This window comes from Oncorhynchus mykiss, chromosome 3 (assembly GCF_057628025.1).
Source record: "Oncorhynchus mykiss isolate SJ-2025 chromosome 3, ASM5762802v1, whole genome shotgun sequence".
In the NCBI taxonomy this organism is placed as follows: domain Eukaryota; kingdom Metazoa; phylum Chordata; class Actinopteri; order Salmoniformes; family Salmonidae; genus Oncorhynchus; species Oncorhynchus mykiss.
Window position 1 is genome coordinate 8,105,001 of NC_143024.1, and position 25,000 is coordinate 8,130,000.

The 25,000-nt window shown below is 47.1% G+C and overlaps 1 protein-coding gene across 2 annotated transcripts in view; it reads right to left on the bottom strand.

The window, feature by feature from the left end:
- The window catches only part of LOC110506554 (CDKAL1 threonylcarbamoyladenosine tRNA methylthiotransferase), a 699,428-nt gene that overhangs the window by 279,252 nt on the left and 395,176 nt on the right, over window positions 1-25,000 (bottom strand). For both annotated transcript variants that reach the window (XM_090230627.1, XM_090230628.1), the window contains one exon: window positions 14,180-14,325. In XM_090230627.1, coding sequence (XP_090086753.1) covers window positions 14,180-14,325 — 146 coding nt within the window. The remainder of the gene's footprint in view (window positions 1-14,179; window positions 14,326-25,000) is intronic.

Consider the following 25,000-nt stretch of genomic DNA (forward strand, 5'->3'; position numbering starts at 1 on the left):
TCTACTGTTGTTAGTGTCCTGGTCTACTGTTGTCAGTGTCTTGGTCTACTGTTGTTAGTGTCCTGGTCTACTGTTGTTAGTGTCCTGGTCTACTGTTGTCAGTGTCTTGGTCTACTGTTGTTAGTGTCCTGGTCTACTGTTGTTAGTGTCCTGGTCTACTGTTGTCAGTGTCTTGGTCTACTGTTGTTAGTGTCCTGGTCTACTGTTGTTAGTGTCCTGGTCTACTGTTGTCAGTGTCCTGGTCTACTGTTGTTAGTGTCCTGGTCTACTGCTGTTAGTGTCCTGCTGTTAGTGTCCTGGTCTACTGTTGTTAGTGTCCTGGTCTACTGTTGTTAGTGTCCTGGTCTACTGTTGTTAGTGTCCTGGTCTACTGTTGTTAGTGTCCTGGTCTACTGTTGTTAGTGTCCTGGTCTACTGTTGTTAGTGTCCTGGTCTACTGTTGTTAGTGTCCTGGTCTACTGTTGTCAGTGTCCTGGTCTACTGTTGTTAGTGTCCTGGTCTACTGTTGTTAGTGTCCTGGTCTACTGTTGTCAGTGTCCTGGTCTACTGTTGTTAGTGTCCTGGTCTACTGCTGTTAGTGTCCTGCTGTTAGTGTCCTGGTCTACTGTTGTTAGTGTCCTGGTCTACTGTTGTTAGTGTCCTGGTCTACTGTTGTTAGTGTCCTGGTCTACTGTTGTTAGTGTCCTGGTCTACTGTTGTTAGTGTCCTGGTCTACTGTTGTTAGTGTCCTGGTCTACTGCTGTTAGTGTCCTGGTCTACTGTTGTTAGTGTCCTGGTCTACTGTTGTTAGTGTCCTGGTCTACTGTTGTTAGTGTCCTGGTCTACTGCTGTTAGTGTCCTGGTCTACTGCTGTTAGTGTCCTGGTCTACTGTTGTCAGTGTCCTGGTCTACTGTTGTTAGTGTCCTGGTCTACTGTTGTCAGTGTCCTGGTCTACTGCTGTTAGTGTCCTGGTCTACTGCTGTTAGTGTCCTGGTCTACTGCTGTTAGTGTCCTGGTCTACTGTTGTCAGTGTCCTGGTCTACTGTTGTTAGTGTCCTGGTCTACTGTTGTTAGTGTCCTGGTCTACTGTTGTTAGTGTCCTGGTCTACTGTTGTTAGTGTCCTGGTCTACTGTTGTTAGTGTCCTGGTCTACTGTTGTCAGTGTCCTGGTCTACTGTTGTTAGTGTCCTGGTCTACTGTTGTCAGTGTCCTGGTCTACTGCTGTTAGTGTCCTGGTCTACTGCTGTTAGTGTCCTGGTCTACTGTTGTCAGTGTCCTGGTCTACTGTTGTTAGTGTCCTGGTCTACTGTTGTTAGTGTCCTGGTCTACTGTTGTTAGTGTCCTGGTCTACTGTTGTTAGTGTCCTGGTCTACTGTTGTTAGTGTCCTGGTCTACTGTTGTTAGTGTCCTGGTCTACTGTTGTTAGTGTCCTGGTCTACTGCTGTTAGTGTCCTGGTCTACTGTTGTTAGTGTCCTGGTCTACTGTTGTTAGTGTCCTGGTCTACTGTTGTTAGTGTCCTGGTCTACTGTTGTTAGTGTCTTGGTCTACTGTTGTTAGTGTCCTGGTCTACTGTTGTTAGTGTCCTGGTCTACTGTTGTTAGTGTCCTGGTCTACTGTTGTTAGTGTCCTGGTCTACTGTTGTTAGTGTCCTGGTCTACTGTTGTTAGTGTCCTGGTCTACTGTTGTCAGTGTTTTAAAATCCTACTTTTGAAACTGGCAACAATAAAATCAAGGCCTGAAACCAGCTGACCTCGGCCCTATTGATAACAGGTCAGAGAGAACAGCAGCTGACCTCGGCCCTATTGACAACAGGTCAGCGAGAACAGCAGCTGACCTCGGCCCTATTGACAACAGGTCAGAGAGAACAGCAGCTGACCTCGACCCTATTGACAACAGGTCAGCGAGAACAGCAGCTGACCTCGGCCCTATTGACAACAGGTCAGAGAGAACAGCAGCTGACCTCGGCCCTATTGACAACAGGTCAGAGAGAACAGCAGCTGACCTCGGCCCTATTGACAACAGGTCAGAGAGAACAGCAGCTGACCTCGGCCCTATTGACAACAGGTCAGAGAGAACAGCAGCTGACCTCGGCCCTATTGACAACAGGTCAGAGAGAACAGCAGCTGACCTCGGCCCTATTGACAACAGGTCAGAGAGAACAGCAGCTGACCTCGGCCCTATTGACAACAGGTCAGAGAGAACAGCAGCTGACCTCGGCCCTATTAACAACAGGTCAGAGAGAACAGCAGCTGACCTCGGCCCTATTAACAACAGGTCAGAGAGAACAGCAGCTGACCTCGGCCCTATTGACAACAGGTCAGAGAGAACAGCAGCTGACCTCGGCCCTATTGACAACAGGTCAGAGAGAACAGCAGCTGACCTCGGCCCTATTGACAACAGGTCAGAGAGAACAGCAGCTGACCTCGGCCCTATTGACAACATGTCAGAGAGAACAGCAGCTGACCTCGGCCCTATTGACAACAGGTCAGAGAGAACAGCAGCTGACCTCGGCCCTATTGACAACAGGTCAGAGAGAACAGCAGCTGACCTCGACCCTATTGACAACAGGTCAGAGAGAACAGCAGCTGACCTCGGCCCTATTGACAACAGGTCAGAGAGAACAGCAGCTGACCTCGGCCCTATTGATAACAGGTCAGAGAGAACAGCAGCTGACCTCGGCCCTATTGATAACAGGTCAGAGAGAACAGCAGCTGACCTCGGCCCTATTGATAACAGGTCAGAGAGAACAGCAGCTGACCTCGGCCCTATTGACAATAGGTCAGAGAGAACAGCAGCTGACCTCGGCCCTATTGACAACAGGTCAGAGAGAACAGCAGCTGACCTCGGCCCTATTGACAACAGGTCAGAGAGAACAGCAGCTGACCTCGGCCCTATTGACAACAGGTCAGAGAGAACAGCAGCTGACCTCGGCCCTATTGATAACAGGTCAGAGAGAACAGCAGCTGACCTCGGCCCTATTGACAACAGGTCAGAGAGAACAGCAGCTGACCTCGGCCCTATTGACAACAGGTCAGAGAGAACAGCAGCTGACCTCGGCCCTATTGACAACAGGTCAGAGAGAACAGCAGCTGACCTCGGCCCTATTGACAACAGGTCAGAGAGAACAGCAGCTGACCTCGGCCCTATTGACAACAGGTCAGAGAGAACAGCAGCTGACCTCGGCCCTATTGACAACAGGTCAGAGAGAACAGCAGCTGACCTCGGCCCTATTGACAACAGGTCAGAGAGAACAGCAGCTGACCTCGGCCCTATTGACAACAGGTCAGAGAGAACAGCAGCTGACCTCGGCCCTATTGACAACAGGTCAGAGAGAACAGCAGCTGACCTCGACCCTATTGACAACAGGTCAGAGAGAACAGCAGCTGACCTCGGCCCTATTGACAACAGGTCAGAGAGAACAGCAGCTGACCTCGGCCCTATTGACAACAGGTCAGAGAGAACAGCAGCTGACCTCGGCCCTATTGACAACAGGTCAGAGAGAACAGCAGCTGACCTCGGCCCTATTGACAACAGGTCAGAGAGAACAGCAGCTGACCTCGGCCCTATTGACAACAGGTCAGAGAGAACAGCAGCTGACCTAGGCCCTATTGATAACAGGTCAGAGAGAACAGCAGCTGACCTCGGCCCTATTGATAACAGGTCAGAGAGAACAGCAGCTGACCTCGACCCTATTGATAACAGGTCAGAGAGAACAGCAGCTGACCTCGGCCCTATTGACAACAGGTCAGAGAGAACAGCAGCTGACCTCGGCCCTATTGACAACAGGTCAGAGAGAACAGCAGCTGACCTCGCCCTATTGACAACAGGTCAGAGAGAACAGCAGCTGACCTCGGCCCTATTGATAACAGGTCAGAGAGAACAGCAGCTGACCTCGCCCTATTGACAACAGGTCAGAGAGAACAGCAGCTGACCTCGGCCCTATTGACAACAGGTCAGAGAGAACAGCAGCTGACCTCGGCCCTATTGACAACAGGTCAGAGAGAACAGCAGCTGACCTCGGCCCTATTGACAACAGGTCAGAGAGAACAGCAGCTGACCTCGCCCTATTGACAACAGGTCAGAGAGAACAGCAGCTGACCTCGGCCCTATTGATAACAGGTCAGAGAGAACAGCAGCTGACCTCGGCCCTATTGACAACAGGTCAGAGAGAACAGCAGCTGACCTCGACCCTATTGATAACAGGTCAGAGAGAACAGCAGCTGACCTCGACCCTATTGATAACAGGTCAGAGAGAACAGCAACTGACCTCGGCCTATTGACAACAGGTCAGAGAGAACAGCAGCTGACCTCAGCCCTATTGACAACAGGTCAGAGAGAACAGCAGCTGACCTCGGCCCTATTGATAACAGGTCAGAGAGAACAGCAGCTGACCTCGACCCTATTGATAACAGGTCAGAGAGAACAGCAGCTGACCTCGACCCTATTGATAACAGGTCAGAGAGAACAGCAACTGACCTCGACCCTATTGACAACAGGTCAGAGAGAACAGCAGCTGACCTCACCTCTAGACAGACAGACAGACAGACAGACAGACAGACAGACAGACAGTAAGCAGGGGCCAAGTATTCCAATGATATATGTGATAAGGGGTGAAGACAGACAGAGAAAGCACCGTTCTGTGTGACAGAGCCTCCTGACCACCTGCCGGCAGTGTAGTTAGTGAGTCACACCGGGGCTTTGACACAGTCCCAACCTGCTGATTCACCTTCTCTGATGTTTGGTCAACACTTTCATTCACACGCAAAGTCACCGGTTACAAACTAGAGAGGGGAGGAGCTGAGGGGAAAGAGATGTAGAAAGGGGAGGTGCTGAGGGGATAGATATGTAGAGAGGGGAGGAGCTGAGGGGGAAAGAGATGTAGAGAGGGGAGGAGCGAGGGGATAGAGATGTAGAGAGGGGAGGAGCTGAGGGGGAAAGAGATGTAGAGAGGGGAGGAGCTGAGGGGATAGAGATGTAGAGAGGGGAGGAGCTGAGGGAAAAGATATGTAGAGAGGGGAGGAGCTGAGGGGATAGAGATGTAGAAAGGGGAGGAGCTGGGGGGATAGAGATGTAGAGAGGGGAGGAGCTGAGGGGATATAGATGTAGAGACACCAGGCCTCTACAACCCTCTACAACCCTACACCAGCCCTCTACAACCCTCTACAACCCTACACCAGGCCTCTACTGCCCTACACCAGGCCTCTACCAGCCCTCTACAGCCCTACACCAGGCCTCTCTCTACCAGGCCTCTACAGCCCTACACCAGCCCTCTACCAGGCCTCTACAGCCCTACACCAGCCTTCTACAGCCCTACACCAGCCCTCTACAGCCCTACACCAGGCCTCTACCAGGCCTCTACAACCCTACACCAGCCCTCTACAGCCCTACACCAGGCCTCTACCAGGCCTCTACAACCCTACACCAGCCCTCTACAGCCCTACACCAGGCCTCTACCAGGCCTCTACAACCCTACACCAGCCCTCTACCAGTTGTCTTACAACCCTACACCAGGCCTCTACCAGGCCTCTACAGCCTTACACCAGCCCTCTACAGCCCTACACCAGGCCTCTACCAGGCCTCTACAGCCCTACACCAGCCCTACACCAGGCCTCTACAACCTTATTCCTCCATATTCAACCCTCTCAGATGAGAGGGGCGGCAGGGTAGCCTAGTGGTTAGAGCGTTGGACTAGTAACCGGAAGGTTGTGAGTTCAAACCCCCGAGCTGACAAGGTACAAATCTGTCGTTCTGCCCCTGAACAGGCAGTTAACCCACTGTTCCCAGGCCGTCATTGAAAATAAGAATTTGTTCTTAACTGACTTGCCTGGTTAAATAAAGGTAAAATAAAAAATAAAAAAATCTCATATCCAGCTGTTGTTTTGGGAGCAGCAGCCAACTGGTTAGAAAGGAGAGGGGGAGGGAGCGGAAAGGGGGTCTGGGAGAGACTAACTAATAAAGACGGTTCGTGCTAGTTCAGGCCTGAGTTAGTAAACCCTGTTCAGCCCACTGTGTGTGTGTGTGTGTGTGTGTTTACTCCCCTATTCCAGCCCACTGTGTGTGTGTGTGTTTACTCCCATAGCTCCAGCCCACTGTGTGTGTGTGTGTGTGTGTGTGTGTGTGTGTGTGTTTACTCCCCTGTTCAGCCCACTGTGTGTGTGTGTGTGTGTGTGTTTACTCCCCTATTCCAGCCCACTGTGTGTGTGTGTTTACTCCCATAGCTCCAGCCCCAGCCAGCCACACGGCAAGATGCTCTGTTACAACAACAACACAGACATGTCCCCCCCCTCCCTCCCCCTCCAGAGACTCAGAGCTGCTGGGTCCTACATCAGACCTGGCCCAGCGTCGTCCGGGGTTTGGCCGTCATTGTAAATAAGAATTTGTTTTTAACTGACTTGTCTAGTTAAATAAAAGGTTAAATCAATCCAATTTAAAATACTCCAGACAGTCGAAAGCAAATGCTGAATATTTTTGAAAGATAGTTTTCATCATCTGAATCCTGATCTGCAGCACCACCTCCTCCTATTAAAACAACAGTCATGGTTAGCAGGGTCTGGTCAGACAGTCTGATCTGTAGCACCACCTCCTCCTATTAAAACAACAGTCATGGTTAGCAGGGTCTGGTCAGCCAGTCTGATCTGCAGCACCACCTCCTCCTATTAAAACAACAGTCATGGTTAGCTGGCTGTCAGCTCTGTCACGCATGCTGATCTGCAGCACCACCTCCTCCTATTAAAAACAACAGTCATGGTTAGCAGGGTCTTGTCAGCAAGTCTCATTCTGCAGACCTCCTCCTCCTATTAAAACACGTCATGTTAGCAGGGTCTGACAGCCAGCTCTGATCTGCAGCACCACCTCCTCCTATTAAAACAACAGTCATGGTTAGCAGGGTCTGGTCAGCCAGTCTGATCTGTAGCACCACCTCCTCCTATTAAAACAACAGTCATGGTTAGCAGGGTCTGGTCAGCCAGTCTGATCTGTAGCACCACCTCCTCCTATTAAAACAACAGTCATGGTTAGCAGGGTCTGGTCAGCCTGTCTGATCTGTAGCACCACCTCCTCCTATTAAAACAACAGTCATGGTTAGCAGGGTCTGGTCAGACAGTCTGATCTGTAGCACCACCTCCTCCTATTAAAACAACAGTCATGGTTAGCAGGGTCTGTCAGCCAGTCTGATTGCAGCACCACCTCTCCTATAAAAAAACAGTCAGGTTAGCCATTGTCTGGTCAGCCAGTCTGATCTGCAGCACCACCTCCTCCTATTAAAACAACAGTCATGGTTAGCAGGGTCTGGTCAGCCAGTCTGATCTGCAGCACCACCTCCTCCTATTAAACAACAGTCATGGTTACAGGGTCTGGTCAGCCAGTCTGATCTGCAGCAGCGCCTCCTCCTATTAAAACACACAGTCATGGTTAGCAGGGTCTGGTCAGACAGTCTGATCTGCAGCACCACCTCCTCCTATTAAAACAACAGTCATGGTTAGCAGGGTCTGGTCAGCCAGTCTGATCTGCAGCACCACCTCCTCCTATTAAAACAACAGTCATGGTTAGCAGGGTCTGGTCAGACAGTCTGATCTGCAGCACCACCTCCTCCTATTAAAACAACAGTCATGGTTAGCAGGGTCTGGTCAGCCAGTCTGATCTGTAGCACCACCTCCTCCTATTAAAACAACAGTCATGGTTAGCAGGGTCTGGTCAGCCAGTCTGATCTGCAGCACCACCTCCTCCTATTAAAACAACAGTCATGGTTAGCAGGGTCTGGTCAGCCAGTTGATCTGTAGCACCACCTCCTCCTATTAAACAACAGTCATGGTTAGCAGGTATTGGTCAGCCAGTCTGATCTGTAGCACCACCTCCTCCTATTAAAACAACAGTCATGGTTAGCAGGGTCTGGTCAGCCAGTCTGATCTGTAGCACCACCTCCTCCTATTAAAACAACAGTCATGGTTAGCAGGGTCTGGTCAGACAGTCTGATCTGCAGCACCACCTCCTCCTATTAAAACAACAGTCATGGTTAGCAGGGTCTGGTCAGCCAGTCTGGATCTATAACCACCTCCTCCTATTAAAACAACAGTCATGGTTAGCAGGGTCTGGTCAGCAAGTAATTATGGCCCACCTCCTCCTATTGGACAAGGTGGTGACACAGGGTCTGGTCAGACAGTCTGATCTGTCCAGCACCACCTCCTCCTATTAAACAACAGTCATGGTTAGCAGGGTCTGGTGGGCCAGAGATTCTGATCTGTAGCACCACCTCCTCCTATTAAAACAACAGTCATGGTTAGGTCTGGTCAGCCAGTCTGAACTGTAGCACCACCTCCTCCTATTAAAACAACAGTCATGGTTAGCAGGTCTGGTCCACATTCTGATCTGCAGCACCACCTCCTCCTATTAAAACAACAGTCATGGTTATCAGGGTCTGGTCAGACAGTCTGAACTCTGGTCCAGAGGTCACTGTTTTCCATTGTTAGTTTCCTGCATCAGGCACAGACAATTTATTCCCTACATCCTAAGCAACAACAAAAAAAACAGAGAGTCCAGGGAGGGAGGGGGGGGAGAGAGAGAGAGAGAGAGAGAGAGAGAGAGAGAGGGAGGGAGAGAGAGAGAGAGAGAGAGAGAGAGAGAGAGAGAGAGAGAGAGAGAGGGAGGGAGGGAGGGAGGGAGGGAGGGGAGGGAGGAGGGAGGGAGGGAGAGAGAGAGAGAGAGAGAGAGATGAGGGGAGAGAGAGAGAGAGAGAGAGAGAGAGAGAGAGAGAGAGAGAGAGAGAGAGAGAGAGAGAGAGCGCAACAGGGAGGAAACAGTGTCCACAACAACATAAAACATGATCTCATGTCCAAACACTGACCCCTCCAGACTGACCTTTACACAACAACCTCACGAAAGACACTGTTAGTCTCAGGGTCAACAGCTCTGATCCGATTCCACATATCTACAGTAGGACCACGTACTAATTACCGAAACCAAGGAAACCAAGAGTCCTTATATGGACATTTTGGAAAACACACAGCCAGACATTTCCTGTTGACGCGTGTTCAGTTTTCCACAGAGGAAACAAATGGTTGAAATATGAACGTGAACCAAACCCACCGTTGTACAGAGAGGTCTCTGTTGATACTGCTCGACACCGGACCCAGGATGTTTCAGTAGCCACAGTCTTTCACTGAGCCGTGTCTTATATCAACACCATCAGAGGACGTATCGTTTGCTCAAACCAATTGGTTTCCTAGGATACATGTGGCTCTACACACTCGTAGAATTGGTTTACTCCATCCCATAATAAATACCATCACCAACCACCCCCCTTCCATACAACCCAGAACGGCTTCCAGGGCCCTCTCTAGCTGGGGGTAATGTATGGAGAGGTGTCAGACTGGGGTAATGTATGGAGAGGTGTCAGACTGGGGTAATGTATGGAGAGGTGTCAGACTGGGGTAATGTATGTAGAGGTGTCATACTGGGGTATAGAACTGGGTCGGGGGGTAATGTATGGAGAGGTGTCAGAGACTGATCCTAGCAGCCTGTGGCCTCCTATCAAGGCCAGCAGACAGCTCATTTCAACACACACACAAACAGCGGCAGGGAGAGAGAGAGCGAGACAGACAGTGTTTGTGTCTGTCAGGTCCTATTAGGTCATGGCTGGGTGGATTAAGGCAGACAGAGATCTCCAGGCTGCAGCTTGAAGCAACAGACGGGCAGAGGGGAGGGGCTAGAGTTAATGAACATGGACCCCCCACCCCCCCCAGTGGAAGGAGAAAGGAGAGGGGAGGGGCTATAGTTAATGAACCTGGAACCCCCCCCCCCCCCCCCGGTGGAATGAGAGGGGAGAGGAGTGACACACAGTGGGACATGGGGGAGAGCGGGGAGGAATGAGAGTGAGAGAGAGATGGATAGAGAAGGGGAAAGAGAGTGAGAGAGAGAGGGAGAGAAACCACACTTCCTGGTGTCATAATCTACTCTCCAGCCAGGAGAATGATACAGGGAAAGGTCAAGGGTCAGGAGAGGCATGGAGACAAGTGTCAGAGGGCAGGAAACCAGGGAAGGAGTGTGGTGAACAGAGCGTGGCCAGTGAGAGAAACTAGGGAAGGAGTGTGGTGAACAGAGTGGCCTGTGAGAGAAACCAGGGAAGGAGTGTGGTGAACAGAGTGGCCTGTGAGAGAAACTAGGGAAGGAGTGTGGTGAACAGAGTGGCCTGTGAGAGAAACTAGGGAAGGAGTGTGGTGAACAGAGCGTGGCCTGTGAGAGAAACTAGGGAAGGAGTGTGGTGAACAGAGTGTGGCCTGTGAGAGAAACTAGGGAAGGAGTGTGGTGAACAGAGTGGCCTGTGAGAGAAACTAGGGAAGGAGTGTGGTGAACAGAGTGGCCTGTGAGAGAAACTAGGGAAGGAGTGTGGTGAACAGAGTGGCCTGTGAGAGAAACTAGGGAAGGAGTGTGGTGAACAGAGCGTGGCCAGTGAGAGAAACTAGGGAAGGAGTGTGGTGAACAGAGTGGCCTGTGAGAGAAACTAGGGAAGGAGTGTGGTGAACAGAGTGGCCTGTGAGAGAAACTAGGGAAGGAGTGTGGTGAACAGAGTGGCCTGTGAGAGAAACTAGGGAAGGAGTGTGGTGAACAGAGTGTGGCCTGTGAGAGAAACAATCTACATGTCTGTCACCCAGGCTATAATACCATCTACATGTCTGTCACCCAGGCTATAATACCATCTACATGTCTGTGAGCCATGCTATAATACCATCTACATGTCTGTGAGCCATGCTATAATACCATCTACATGTTTGTGAGCCATGCTATAATACCATCTACATGTCTGTCACCCAGGCTATAATACCATCTACATGTCTGTCACCCAGGCTATAATACCATCTACATGTTTGTGACCCAGGCTATAATACCATCTACATGTTTGTGACCCAGGCTATAATACCATCTACATGTCTGTGAGCCATGCTATAATACCATCTACATGTTTGTGACCCAGGCTATAATACCATCTACATGTTTGTGAGCCATGCTATAATACCATCTACATGTCTGTGAGCCATGCTATAATACCATCTACATGTTTGTGGAGTAATGTGGGTACTCACACTATAACCATGGAAAGGAAACTGTCTTTCAGCCAGGCAGGACACACGAGGGGAGAGGACGGTGTGAGGACACTGGAGGGGAGAGGACGGCGTGAGGACACTGGAGGGGAGAGGACGGTGTGAGGACACTGGAGGGGAGAGGACGGTGTGAGGACACTGGAGGGGAGAGGACGGTGTGAGGACACTGGAGGGGAGAGGACGGTGTGAGGACACTGGAGGGGAGAGGACGGTGTGAGGACACAGGAGGGGAGAGGACGGTGTGAGGACACTGGAGGGGAGAGGAAGGTGTGAGGACACACAAGGGTAGAGGACGGTGTGAGGACACTCTAGGGGAGAGGACGTGTGAGGACACTCTAGGTGTGAGGACACACGAGGGGAGAGGACGGTGTGAGGACACACGAGGGGAGAGGACGTGTGAAGACACTCTAGGTGTGAGGACACACGAGGGGAGAGGACGGTGTGAGGACACACGAGGGGAGAGGACGGTGTGAGGACACTCTAGGGGAGAGGACGGTGTGAGGACACACAAGGGGAGAGGACGATGTGAGGACACACGAGGGGAGAGGACGGTGTGAGGACACTCTAGGTGTGAGGACACACGAGGGGAGAGGACGGTGTGAGGACACACGAGGGGAGAGGACAGTGTGAGGACACTCTAGGGGAGAGGACGGTGTGAGGACACTCTAGGGGAGAGGACGGTGTGAGGACACACGAGGGGAGAGGACGGTGTGAGGACACTCGAGGGTAGATGATGGTGTGAGGACACTCGAGGGGAGAGGACGGTGTGAGGACACTCAAGGGGAGAGAACGGTGTGAGGACACATGAGGGGAGAGGACGGTGTGAGGACACTCGAGGGGAGAGGACGGTGTGAGGACACTAGGGGAGAGGACGGTGTGAGGACACTCGAGGGGAGAGGACGGTGTGAGGACACTCGAGGGGAGAGGACGGTGTGAGGACACTCGAGGGGAGAGGACGGTGTGAGGACACTCGAGGGGAGAGGACGGTGTGAGGACACTCGAGGGGAGAGGACGGTGTGAGGACACTCTAGGGGAGAGGACGGTGTGAGGACACTCTAGGGGAGAGGACAGTGTGAGGACACTCTAGGGGAGAGGACGGTGTGAGGACACTCGAGGGGAGAGGACGGTGTGAGGACACTCGAGGGGAGAGGACGGTGTGAGGACACTCAAGGGGAGAGGACGGTGTGAGGACACTCGAGGAGAGAGGACGGTGTGAGGACACTAGGGGAGAGGACGGTGTGAGGACACTCGAGGGGATAGGACGGTGTGAGGACACTCGAGGGGAGAGGACGGTGTGATGACACTCTAGGGGAGAGGACGGTGTGAGGACACTCTAGGGGAGAGGACGGTGTGAGGACACACGAGGGGAGAGGACGGTGTGAGGACACGAGGGGAGAGGACGGTGTGAGGACACTCTAGGGGAGAGGACAGTGTGAGGACACACGAGGGGAGAGGATGGTGTGAAGACACTCTAGGGTAGAGGACGGTGAGAGGACACTCGAGGGTAGAGGATGGTGAGAGGACACTCGAGGGTAGAGGATGGTGAGAGGACACTCGAGGGTAGAGGATGGTGAGAGGACACTCGAGGGTAGAGGATGGTGAGAGGACACTCGAGGGGAGAGGACGGTGTGAGGACACACGAGGGTGAGGAGAGAGAGCGAGAAGAGAGGAAGAGAGAGCGAGAGGGATACAGAGAGAGAAGAGAGAGCGAGAGGGATACAGAGAGAGAGGAGAGAGAGAGAGACAGACATAGACAGAGAGCGAGACAGAGAGAGAGAGAGGGGGGGGGGGGAATGGCCTAAACATCAGCGCCACAGGTAACTTCCACAAAGCTGTGAACGATCTGAGAGACAAGAAGGGCATTCTATGCCATCAAAAGGAACATAAATTTCAACATACCAATTAGGATTTGGCTAAAAATACTTGAATCAGTCATAGAGCCCATTGCCCTTCATGGTTGTGAGGTCTGGGGTCCGCTCACCAACCAAGACTTCACAAAATGGGACAAACACCAAATTGAGACTCTGCACGCAGAATTCTGCAAAAATATCCTCCGTGTACAACGTAGAACACCAAATAATGCATGCAGAGCAGAATTAGGCCGATACCCACTAATTATCACAATCCAGAAAAGAGCCGTTAAATTCTATAACCACCTAAAAGGAAGTGATTCCCAAACCTTCCATAACAAAGCCATCACCTACAGAGAGATGAACCTGGAGAAGAGTCACCTAAGCAAGCTGGTCCTGGGGCTCTGTTCACAAACACAAACACACCTTACAGAGCCCCAGGACAACAGCACAGTTAGACCCAATCAAATCATGAGAAAACAAAAAGATAATTACTTGACACATTGGAAAGAATTAACAAAAAAACAGAGCAAACTAGAATGCTATTTGGCCCTAAACAGAGAGTACACCGCGGCGGAATACCTGACCACTGTGACTGACCCAAAATTAAGGAAAGCTTTGACTATGTACAGACTCAGTGAGCATAGCCTTGCTATTGAGAAAGGCCGCCGTAGGCAGACATGGCTCTCAAGAGAAGACAAAATGAGGTGGAAACTGAGCTGCACTTCCTAACCTCCTGCCCAATGACCATATTAGAGAGATTATATTACAGATTACAGAGAGAGAGAGAGAGAGAGAGAGAACCAAAGAGAGAGAGAGAGAGAACCAGAGAGAGAGAGAGAGAGAGAGCGAGAACCAGAGAGCGAGAGAGAGATAACCAAAGAGAGAGAGAGAGATTATATTACATATTACAGAGAGAGAGAGAGAGAGAGAGAGAACCAAAGAGAGAGAGAGAGAGAACCAGAGAGAGAGAGAGAGAGAGAGCGAGAACCAGAGAGCGAGAGAGAGATAACCAAAGAGAGAGAGAGAGATTATATTACATATTACAGAGAGAGAGAGAGCGAGAGAGAGAGAGAGAGAGAGAGAGAGAGAGAGAGAGAGAGAGAGAGAGAGAACCAAAGAGAGAGAGAGAGAGTGAAAGAGGATAAATCAGGCTACTAGCCAACAGAGCCTTGCTAAACCCCCTGGTCTTTAGTGAGTATAGTATTGGTATATTTAAACCTGATCCCTCCGTCTTTCCACAGCAGAGACTTACTTGTCTTTCAGGAAGTCAGCGACGCGCCTGAAGTCGTCAGCGCAGTACTCCCTCTTCATATCCATCAGGACACTGTCGGAGGCAGACTGCACCGGGACATGGAGAAAGGCATACACACGAGGATGGTTCAGGATCTTAGACATCTCCTGTTAGGAGATACGGTAGAGATGGATAGATTAAAGAGAGAGAGATTACACAGACCCACAAATCATTTTTCACCCTACTGGGTGAAATACCACAGTGTGACATCACAGCAGCAACACCATTGTAATACAACCCATATTTATGTTTATTTATTTTCCCTTTTCTACTTTTTATTTATCTAACCTTTATTTAACTCGGCAGTTAGTTAAGAACAAATTCTTACTTTCAATGATGGCCTAGGAACAGTGGGTTAACTGCCTGTTCAGGGGCAGAACGACAGATTTGTACCTTGTCAGCTCAGGGATTTGAACTTGCAACCTTCCGGTTACTAGTCCAACGCTCTAACCACTAGGCTACCCTGCCGCCTCTACACTCTAACCACTAGGCTACCCTGCCGCCTCTACACTCTAACCACTAGGCTACCCTGCCGCCTCTACACTCTAACCACTAGGCTACCCTGCCGCCCCTCCACTCTAACCACTAGGCTACCCTGCCGCCTCTACACTCTAACCACTAGGCTACCCTGCCGTCCCTACACTCTAACCACTAGGCTACCCTGCCGTCCCTACACTCTAACCACTAGGCTACCTGCCGTCCCTACACTCTAACCACTAGGCTACCCTGCCGCCCACTTTAAATATTTGCACATGGTTACAACACTGTTTAGGGAGCTCTGTCCTGTGTTGAAGAGGCTTGTTTAGGGAGCTCTGCTCTGTCCTGTGGTGAAGGGGCTTGTTTAGGGAGCTCTGTCCTGTGGTGAAGGGGCTTGTTTAGGGAGCTCTTTCCTGTGTTGAAGGGGATTGTTTAGGGAGCTCTGTCCTGAGGTGAAGGGGCTTGTTTAGGGAGCTCTTTCCTGTGTTGAAGGGGATTGTTTAGGGAGCTCTGTCCTGTGGTGAAGGGGCTTGTTTAGGGAGCTCTGCTCTGTCCTGTGGTGAATGGGCTTGTTTAGGGAGCTCTGCTCTGTCCTGTGGTGAAGGGGGCTTGTTTAAGGAGCTCTGCTCTGTCCTGTGGTGAAGGGGCTTGTTTAGGGAGCTCTGCTCTGTCCTGTGGTGAAGGGGGCTTGTTTAAGGAGCTCTGCTCTGTCCTGTGGTGAAGGGGCTTGTTTAGGGAGCTCTGCTCTGTCCTGTGGTGAAGGGGCTTGTTTAGGGAGCTCTGCTCTGTCCTGTGGCGAAGGGGTTGTTTAGGGAGCTATGCTCTGTCCTGTGGTGAAGGGGCTTGTTTAGGGAGCTCTGCTCTGTCCTGTGGTGAAGGGGCTTGTTTAGGGAGCTATGCTCTGTCCTGTGGTGAAGGGGCTTGTTTAGGAAGCTATGCTCTGTCCTGTGGTGAAGGGGCTTGTTTAGGAAGCTATGCTCTGTCCTGTGGTGAGGCGGGCTTGTTTGGGCAGCTCTTCTCTGACCCATGGTGAAGGGAGCTTGTTTAAGGAGCTCTGCTCTACATCTGGTATGGATTCCCCTCTCTCTCTCTCCTATCCCCAGCTTCATCACATAATAAGAGATGTGGTATTATATTACAGAATAACAGTCAGGCTTGACAGGGAGATGTGGTATTATATACAGGATAACAGTCAGGGAGATGTGGTATTATATTACAGAATAACAGTCAGGCTTGACAGGGAGATGTGGTACTATATACAGAATAACAGTCAGGGAGATGTAGTACTATATACAGAATAACAGTCAGGGAGATGTGGTACTATATACATAATAACAGACAGGGAGATGTGGTACTATATACAGAATAACAGTCAGGCTTGACAGGGAGATGTGGTACTATATACAGAATAACAGTCAGGGAGATGTGGTACTATATACATAATAACAGTCAGGGAGATGTGGTACTATATACAGAATAACAGACAGGGAGATGTGGTACTATATACAGAATAACAGTCAGGGAGATGTGGTACTATATACAGAATAACAGACAGGGAGATGTGGTACTATATACAGAATAACAGTCAGGGAGATGTGGTACTATATACAGAATAACAGTCAGGGAGATGTGGTACTATATACAGAATAACAGACAGGGAGATGTGGTACTATATACAGAATAACAGTCAGGGAGATGTGGTACTATATACAGAATAACAGTCAGGGAGATGTGGTACTATATACAGAATAACAGTTAGGGAGATGTGGTACTATATACAGAATAACAGTTAGGGAGATGTGGTACTATATACAGAATAACAGTCAGGGAGATGTGGTATTATATACAGAATAACAGTCAGGGAGATGTGGTACTATATACAGAATAACAGTCAGGCTTGACACTACCAGGACTACTACAGATGACTAGACTACAGACAGAGCTGTATAATCACACCTATTATCATCATATCGTTGCCGAATGTCTAATCACTATGAGAGAGGAGGAGGAGGAGGAGGACGACGAAGAGGAGGAGGAAACAAACGATTGATGAAATGATTTCTTCAAATGAAGATGTTGGTTGATTGCGATCAAGTTCCGTCTTCACAATTAAAAGCTATTGTCCCGAGCCCCCCCCGCCCCCCTCCAGCCTAGATAGTCGTCTCACTGGTACCTCACCACATGGGGTAACCATTAGAGGGGGTCAAAACTAAAATCCTTAATTAGATCGAAGAATACCAGTTGATTAATGAAGCAACCAGGAACATACTGGGAAATGCACAGTATCCCAAACTAATTAGTGTGTGTGTGTGTGTGTGTGTGTACACACACATGTGCATGCGGGTGTGTGCATGTCACACCAGAAAGAGGTGGATTGTGGGTAGTGAGTGGGGTAGCGCTGAATGGTAAGTGGAAGGCGTGAGAGAAGTGAGAGACTGTCTGGTGTCTCGATGTCACTTCACACAGCCGATGTGAACTTACTGTCATGTCTCCTGGCAACCTGTCTGTACCTAAGGGCCTCAACCATGTAAAACACACACACACGCACAAACACACACACTCCTGTCATGTCTCCTGGCAACCTGTCTGTACCTAAGGGCCTCAACCATGTAAAACACACACACACACACACACACACACACACACACGTAGCAGAGAGAGACTCAACGTAGCAGAGAGAGGCTCAACGTAGCAGAGAGAGGCTCAACGTAGCAGAGAGAGGCTCAACGTAGCAGAGAGAGGCTCAACGTAGCAGAGAGAGGCTCAACGTAGCAGAGAGAGGCTCTGAAAAAAGCACAGCACTTTGTTAAAGCACCTTCGACAGCGATTACAGGTCCTGTTTACTGACTGTTCTGATCTCCCCAGTCTCTACCTCTATAGGTCCTGTTTCCAGTCCCAGACTGACTGTTCTGATCTCTATAGCCTCTATAGGTCCTGTTCTGATCTCTATAGGTCCTGTTCTGATCTCTATAGGTCCTGTTCTGATCTCTATAGGTCCTGTTCTGATCTCTATAGGTCCTGTTCTGATCTCTATAGCCTCTATAGGTCCTGTTCTGATCTCTATAGCCTCTATAGGTCCTGTCCTGATCTCTATAGGTCCTGTTCTGATCTCTATAGGTCCTGTTCTGATCTCTATGGTCTCTATAGGTCCTGTTCTGATCTCTATAGGTCCTGTTCTGATCTCTATAGGTCCTGTTCTGATCTCTATAGGTCCTGTTCTGATCTCTATAGCCTCTATAGGTCCTGTTCTGATCTCTATAGCCTCTATAGGCCCTGTTCTGATCTCTATAGCCTCTATAGGTCCTGTTCTGATCTCTATAGGTCCTGTTCTGATCTCTATAGGTCCTGTTTCCAGTCCCAGACTGACTGTTCTGATCTCTATAGCCTCTATAGGTCCTGTTCTGATCTCTATAGGTCCTGTTCTGATCTCTATAGGTCCTGTTTCCAGTCCCAGACTGACTGTTCTGATCTCTATAGCCTCTATAGGTCCTGTTCTGATCTCTATAGCCTCTATAGGTCCTGTTCTGATCTCTATAGGTCCTGTTCTGATCTCTATGGTCTCTATAGGTCCTGTTCTGATCTCTATGGTCTCTATAGGTCCTGTTTCCAGTCCCAGACTGACTGTTCTGATCTCTATAGCCTCTATAGGTCCTGTTCTGATCTCTATAGGTCCTGTTCTGATCTCTATAGCCTCTATAGGTCCTGTTCTGATCTCTATAGCCTCTATAGGTCCTGTCCTGATCTCTATAGCCTCTATAGGTCCTGTTCTGATCTCTATAGGTCCTGTTCTGATCTCTATAGGTCCTGTTCTGATCTCTATAGCCTCTATAGGTCCTGTTCTGATCTCTATAGGTCCTGTTCTGATCTCTATAGCCTCTATAGGTCCTGTTCTGATCTCTATAGCCTCTATAGGTCCTGTTCTGATCTCTATAGGTCCTGTTCTGATCTCTATAGGTCCTGTTCTGATCTCTATAGCCTCTATAGGTCCTGTTCTGATCTCTATAGGTCCTGTTCTGATCTCTATAGCCTCTATAGGCCCTGTTCTGATCTCTATAGCCTCTATAGGTCCTGTTCTGATCTCTATAGGTCCTGTCCTGATCTCTATAGCCTCTATAGGTCCTGTTCTGATCTCTATAGGTCCTGTTCTGATCTCTATAGCCTCTATAGGTCCTGTCCTGATCTCTATAGCCTCTATAGGTCCTGTTCTGATCTCTATAGCCTCTATAGGTCCTGTCCTGATCTCTATAGCCTCTATAGGTCCTGTCCTGATCTCTATAGGTCCTGTTCTGATCTCTATAGCCTCTACAGGTCATGTTCTGATCTCTATAGGTCCTGTTCTGATCTCTAGTCTCTATAGGTCCTGTTCTGATCTCTAGTCTCTATAGGTCCTGTTCTGATCTCTATAGCCTCTATAGGTCCTGTTCTGATCTCTATAGCCTCTATAGGTCCTGTCCTGATCTCTATAGCCTCTATAGGTCCTGTTCTGATCTCTATAGGTCCTGTCCTGATCTCTATAGGTCCTGTTCTGATCTCTATAGTCTCTATAGGTCCTGTCCTGATCTCTATAGGTCCTGTTCTGATCTCTATAGTCTCTATAGGTCCTGTTCTGATCTCTATAGTCTCTATAGGTCCTGTTCTGATCTCTATAGTCTCTATAGGTCCTGTTCTGATCTCTATAGGTCCTGTCCTGATCTCTATAGGTCCTGTTCTGATCTCTATAGTCTCTATAGGTCCTGTTCTGATCTCTATAGGTCCTGTCCTGATCTCTATAGGTCCTGTTCTGATCTCTATAGTCTCTATAGGTCCTGTTCTGATCTCTATAGGTCCTGTTCTGATCTCTATAGGTCCTGTTCTGATCTCTATAGCCTCTATAGGTCATGTTCTGATCTCTATAGCCTCTATAGGTCCTGTTCTGATCTCTATAGCCTCTATAGGTCCTGTTCTGATCTCTATAGCCTCTATAGGTCCTGTTCTGATCTCTATAGCCTCTATAGGTCCTGTTCTGATCTCTAGTCTCTACAGGTCCTGTCCTGATCTCTATAGGTCCTGTTCTGATCTCTATAGTCTCTATAGGTCCTGTTCTGATCTCTATAGTCTCTATAGGTCCTGTTCTGATCTCTATAGGTCCTGTTCTGATCTCTATAGTCTCTATAGGCCCTGTTCTGATCTCTATAGCCTCTATAGGTCATGTCCTGATCTCTATAGCCTCTATAGGTCCTGTCCTGATCTCTATAGCCTCTATAGGTCCTGTTCTGATCTCTATAGTCTCTATAGGCCCTGTTCTGATCTCTATAGGTCATGTTCTGATCTCTATAGGTCCTGTTCTGATCTCTATAGCCTCTATAGGTCATGTTCTGATCTCTATAGCCTCTATAGGTCCTGTCCTGATCTCTATAGGTCCTGTCCTGATCTCTATAGCCTCTATAGGTCCTGTTCTGATCTCTATAGGTCCTGTTCTGATCTCTATAGCCTCTATAGGTCCTGTCCTGATCTCTATAGGTCCTGTCCTGATCTCTATAGCCTCTATAGGTCCTGTTCTGATCTCTATAGGTCCTGTTCTGATCTCTATAGCCTCTATAGGTCCTGTTCTGATCTCTATAGCCTCTATAGGTCCTGTTCTGATCTCTATAGCCTCTATAGGTCCTGTCCTGATCTCTATAGTCTCTATAGGTCCTGTCCTGATCTCTATAGGTCCTGTTCTGATCTCTATAGTCTCTATAGGTCCTGTTCTGATCTCTATAGGTCCTGTTCTGATCTCTATAGGTCATGTTCTGATCTCTATAGTCTCTATAGGTCCTGTCCTGATCTCTATAGTCTCTATAGGTCCTGTCCTGATCTCTATAGTCTCTATAGGTCCTGTCCTGATCTCTATAGGTCCTGTTCTGATCTCTAGTCTCTATAGGTCCTGTTCTGATCTCTATAGTCTCTATAGGTCATGTTCTGATCTCTATAGTCTCTATAGGCCCTGTTCTGATCTCTATAGCCTCTATAGGTCCTGTTCTGATCTCTATAGTCTCTATAGGTCATGTTCTGATCTCTATAGGTCCTGTCCTGATCTCTATAGGTCCTGTTCTGATCTCTATAGGTCCTGTCCTGATCTCTATAGCCTCTATAGGTCCTGTTCTGATCTCTATAGTCTCTATAGGTCCTGTTCTGATCTCTATAGCCTCTATAGGTCCTGTTCTGATCTCTATAGCCTCTATAGGTCCTGTTCTGATCTCTATAGCCTCTATAGGTCCTGTTCTGATCTCTATAGGTCCTGTCCTGATCTCTATAGCCTCTATAGGTCCTGTTCTGATCTCTATAGCCTCTATAGGTCCTGTTCTGATCTCTATAGGTCCTGTTCTGATCTCTATAGCCTCTATAGGTCCTGTTCTGATCTCTATAGCCTCTATAGGTCCTGTTCTGATCTCTATAGCCTCTATAGGTCCTGTTCTGATCTCTATAGCCTCTATAGGTCCTGTCCTGATCTCTATAGCCTCTATAGGTCCTGTCCTGATCTCTATAGCCTCTATAGGTCCTGTTCTGATCTCTATAGGTCCTGTTCTGATCTCTATAGGTCCTGTTCTGATCTCTATAGCCTCTATAGGTCCTGTTCTGATCTCTATAGGTCCTGTTCTGATCTCTATAGCCTCTATAGGTCCTGTCCTGATCTCTATAGCCTCTATAGGTCCTGTCCTGATCTCTATAGCCTCTCTCTCTCTATCTTCTATCTCACCAGTCTACTTTAGAACAGTTGGCTCAAGAGGCCCTTTTCCATTGACACATCCCCATAGTGGCTCTTCATGGCTGACACAGTGGGTGTGTTTTTCATGGACTAGAGAGCCAACACACCGACACCATCCAAAGAAAACAGCAATTATCCAAAATAACACAGATTCACAGTCCCACCGGGACACAGATAAATCCACTGTAGCTCTTTCATTCCACATTCAGCAATGAAACACATTTTCCCCATTTTGAAATGTTTTAGTTTACGTATTACCTTATTATAACACAACTAATACACAGCAACAACTGTCAGGGGCTATATGACCATATTAGGAATGTATTACAGCTTGTGAATGTCATTATATATTGATATCTCCTGCATCTGCTTGCTATCCCGACCAATAGGACTCAGCCATCTCATCATTCCATTCTTGCAGTGCAGATGTAAGCTGATCAGTGAGATTAAATGAGTGTATTTCCATTGAGAGGCAGACTGGCCAGCTGTCTAGTATTATAATGTTATATTATGGTCTGGCTGGGTAGATGTAGTATTATAATGTTATATTATGGTCTGGCTGGGTAGTATTATAATGTTATATTATGGTCTGGCTGGGTAGATGTAGTATTATAATGTTATATTATGGTCTGGCTGGGTAGATGTAGTATTATAATGTTATATTATGGTCTGGCTGGGTAGATGTAGTATTATAATGTTATATTATGGTCTGGCTGGGTAGATGTAGTATTATAATGTTATATTATGGTCTGGCTGGGTAGATGTAGTATTATAATGTTATATTATGGTCTGGCTGGGTAGATGTAGTATTATAATGTTATATTATGGTCTGGCTGGGTAGATGTAGTATTATAATGTTATATTATGGTCTGGCTGGCTGGGTAGATGTAGTATTATAATGTTATATTATGGTCTGGCTGGGTAGATGTAGTATTATAATGTTATATTATGGTCTGGCTGGGTAGATGTAGTATTATAATGTTATATTATGGTCTGGCTGGGTAGATGTAGTATTATAATGTTATATTATGGTCTGGCTGGGTAGATGTAGTATTATAATGTTATATTATGGTCTGGCTGGGTAGATGCAGTATTATAATGTTATATTATGGTCTGGCTGGGTAGATGTAGTATTATAATGTTATATTATGGTCTGGCTGGGTAGTATTATAATGTTATATTATGGTCTGGCTGGGTAGATGTAGTATTATAATGTTATATTATGGTCTGGCTGGGTAGTATTATAATGTTATATTATGGTCTGGCTGGGTAGATGTAGTATTATAATGTTATATTATGGTCTGGCTGGGTAGATGTAGTATTATAATGTTATATTATGGTCTGGCTGGGTAGATGTAGTATTATAATGTTATATTATGGTCTGGCTGGGTAGATGTAGTATTATAATGTTATATTATGGTCTGGCTGGGTAGATGCAGTATTATAATGTTATATTATGGTCTGGCTGGGTAGATGTAGTATTATAATGTTATATTATGGTCTGGCTGGGTAGATGTAGTAGTATAATGTTATATTATGGTCTGGCTGGGTAGATGCAGTATTATAATGTTATATTATGGTCTGGCTGGGTAGATGTAGTATTATAATGTTATATTATGGTCTGGCTGGGTAGATGTAGTATTATAATGTTATATTATGGTCTGGCTGGGTAGATGTAGTATTATAATGTTATATTATGGTCTGGCTGGGTAGATGTAGTATTATAATGTTATATTATGGTCTGTCTGGCTGGGTAGATGCAGTATTATAATGTTATATTATGGTCTGGCTGGGTAGATGTAGTATTATAATGTTATATTATGGTCTGGCTGGGTAGATGTAGTATTATAATGTTATATTATGGTCTGGCTGGGTAGATGTAGTATTATAATGTTATATTATGGTCTGGCTGGGTAGATGTAGTATTATAATGTTATATTATGGTCTGGCTGGGTAGATGTAGTATTATAATGTTATATTATGGTCTGGCTGGGTAGATGTAGTATTATAATGTTATATTATGGTCTGGCTGGGTAGATGTAGTATTATAATGTTATATTATGGTCTGGCTGGGTAGATGTAGCATTATAATGTTATATTATGGTCTGGCTGGGTAGATGTAGTATTATAATGTTATATTATGGTCTGGCTGGCTGGGTAGATGTAGTATTATAATGTTATATTATGGTCTGGCTGGGTAGATGTAGTATTATAATGTTATATTATGGTCTGGCTGGGTAGATGTCGTATTATAATGTTATATTATGGTCTGTCTGGCTGGGTAGATGTAGTATTATAATGTTATATTATGGTCTGTCTGGCTGGGTAGATGTAGTATTATAATGTTATATTATGGTCTGGCTGGGTAGATGTAGTACTATAATGTTATATTATGGTCTGGCTGGGTAGATGTAGTATTATAATGTTATATTATGGTCTGGCTGGGTAGATGTAGTATTATAATGTTATATTATGGTCTGGCTGGGTAGATGTAGTATTATAATGTTATATTATGGTCTGGCTGGCTGGGTAGATGCAGTATTATAATGTTATATTATGGTCTGGCTGGCTGGGTAGATGTAGTATTATAATGTTATATTATGGTCTGGCTGGGTAGATGTAGTATTATAATGTTATATTATGGTCTGGCTGGGTAGATGTAGTATTATAATGTTATATTATGGTCTGGCTGGGTAGATGCAGTATTATAATGTTATATTATGGTCTGTCTGGCTGGGTAGATGTAGTATTATAATGTTATATTATGGTCTGGCTGGGTAGATGTAGTATTATAATGTTATATTATGGTCTGGCTGGGTAGATGTAGTATTATAATGTTATATTATGGTCTGGCTGGGTAGATGCAGTATTATAATGTTATATTATGGTCTGGCTGGGTAGATGTAGTATTATAATATTATATTATGGTCTGGCTGGGTAGATGTAGTATTATAATGTTATATTATGGTCTGGCTGGGTAGATGTAGTATTATAATGTTATATTATGGTCTGGCTGGCTGGGTAGATGTAGTATTATAATGTTATATTATGGTCTGGCTGGGTAGATGTCGTATTATAATGTTATATTATGGTCTGTCTGGCTGGGTAGATGTAGTATTATAATGTTATATTATGGTCTGTCTGGCTGGGTAGATGTAGTATTATAATGTTATATTATGGTCTGGCTGGGTAGATGTAGTATTATAATATTATATTATGGTCTGGCTGGGTAGATGTAGTATTATAATGTTATATTATGGTCTGGCTGGGTAGATGTAGTATTATAATATTATATTATGGTCTGGCTGGGTAGATGTAGTATTATAATGTTATATTATGGTCTGGCTGGGTAGATGTAGTATTATAATGTTATATTATGGTCTGGCTGGCTGGGTAGATGTAGTATTATAATGTTATATTATGGTCTGGCTGGCTGGGTAGATGTAGTATTATAATGTTATATTATGGTCTGGCTGGGTAGATGTAGTAGTATAATGTTATATTATGGTCTGGCTGGGTAGATGTAGTATTATAATGTTATATTATGGTCTGGCTGGGTAGATGCAGTATTATAATGT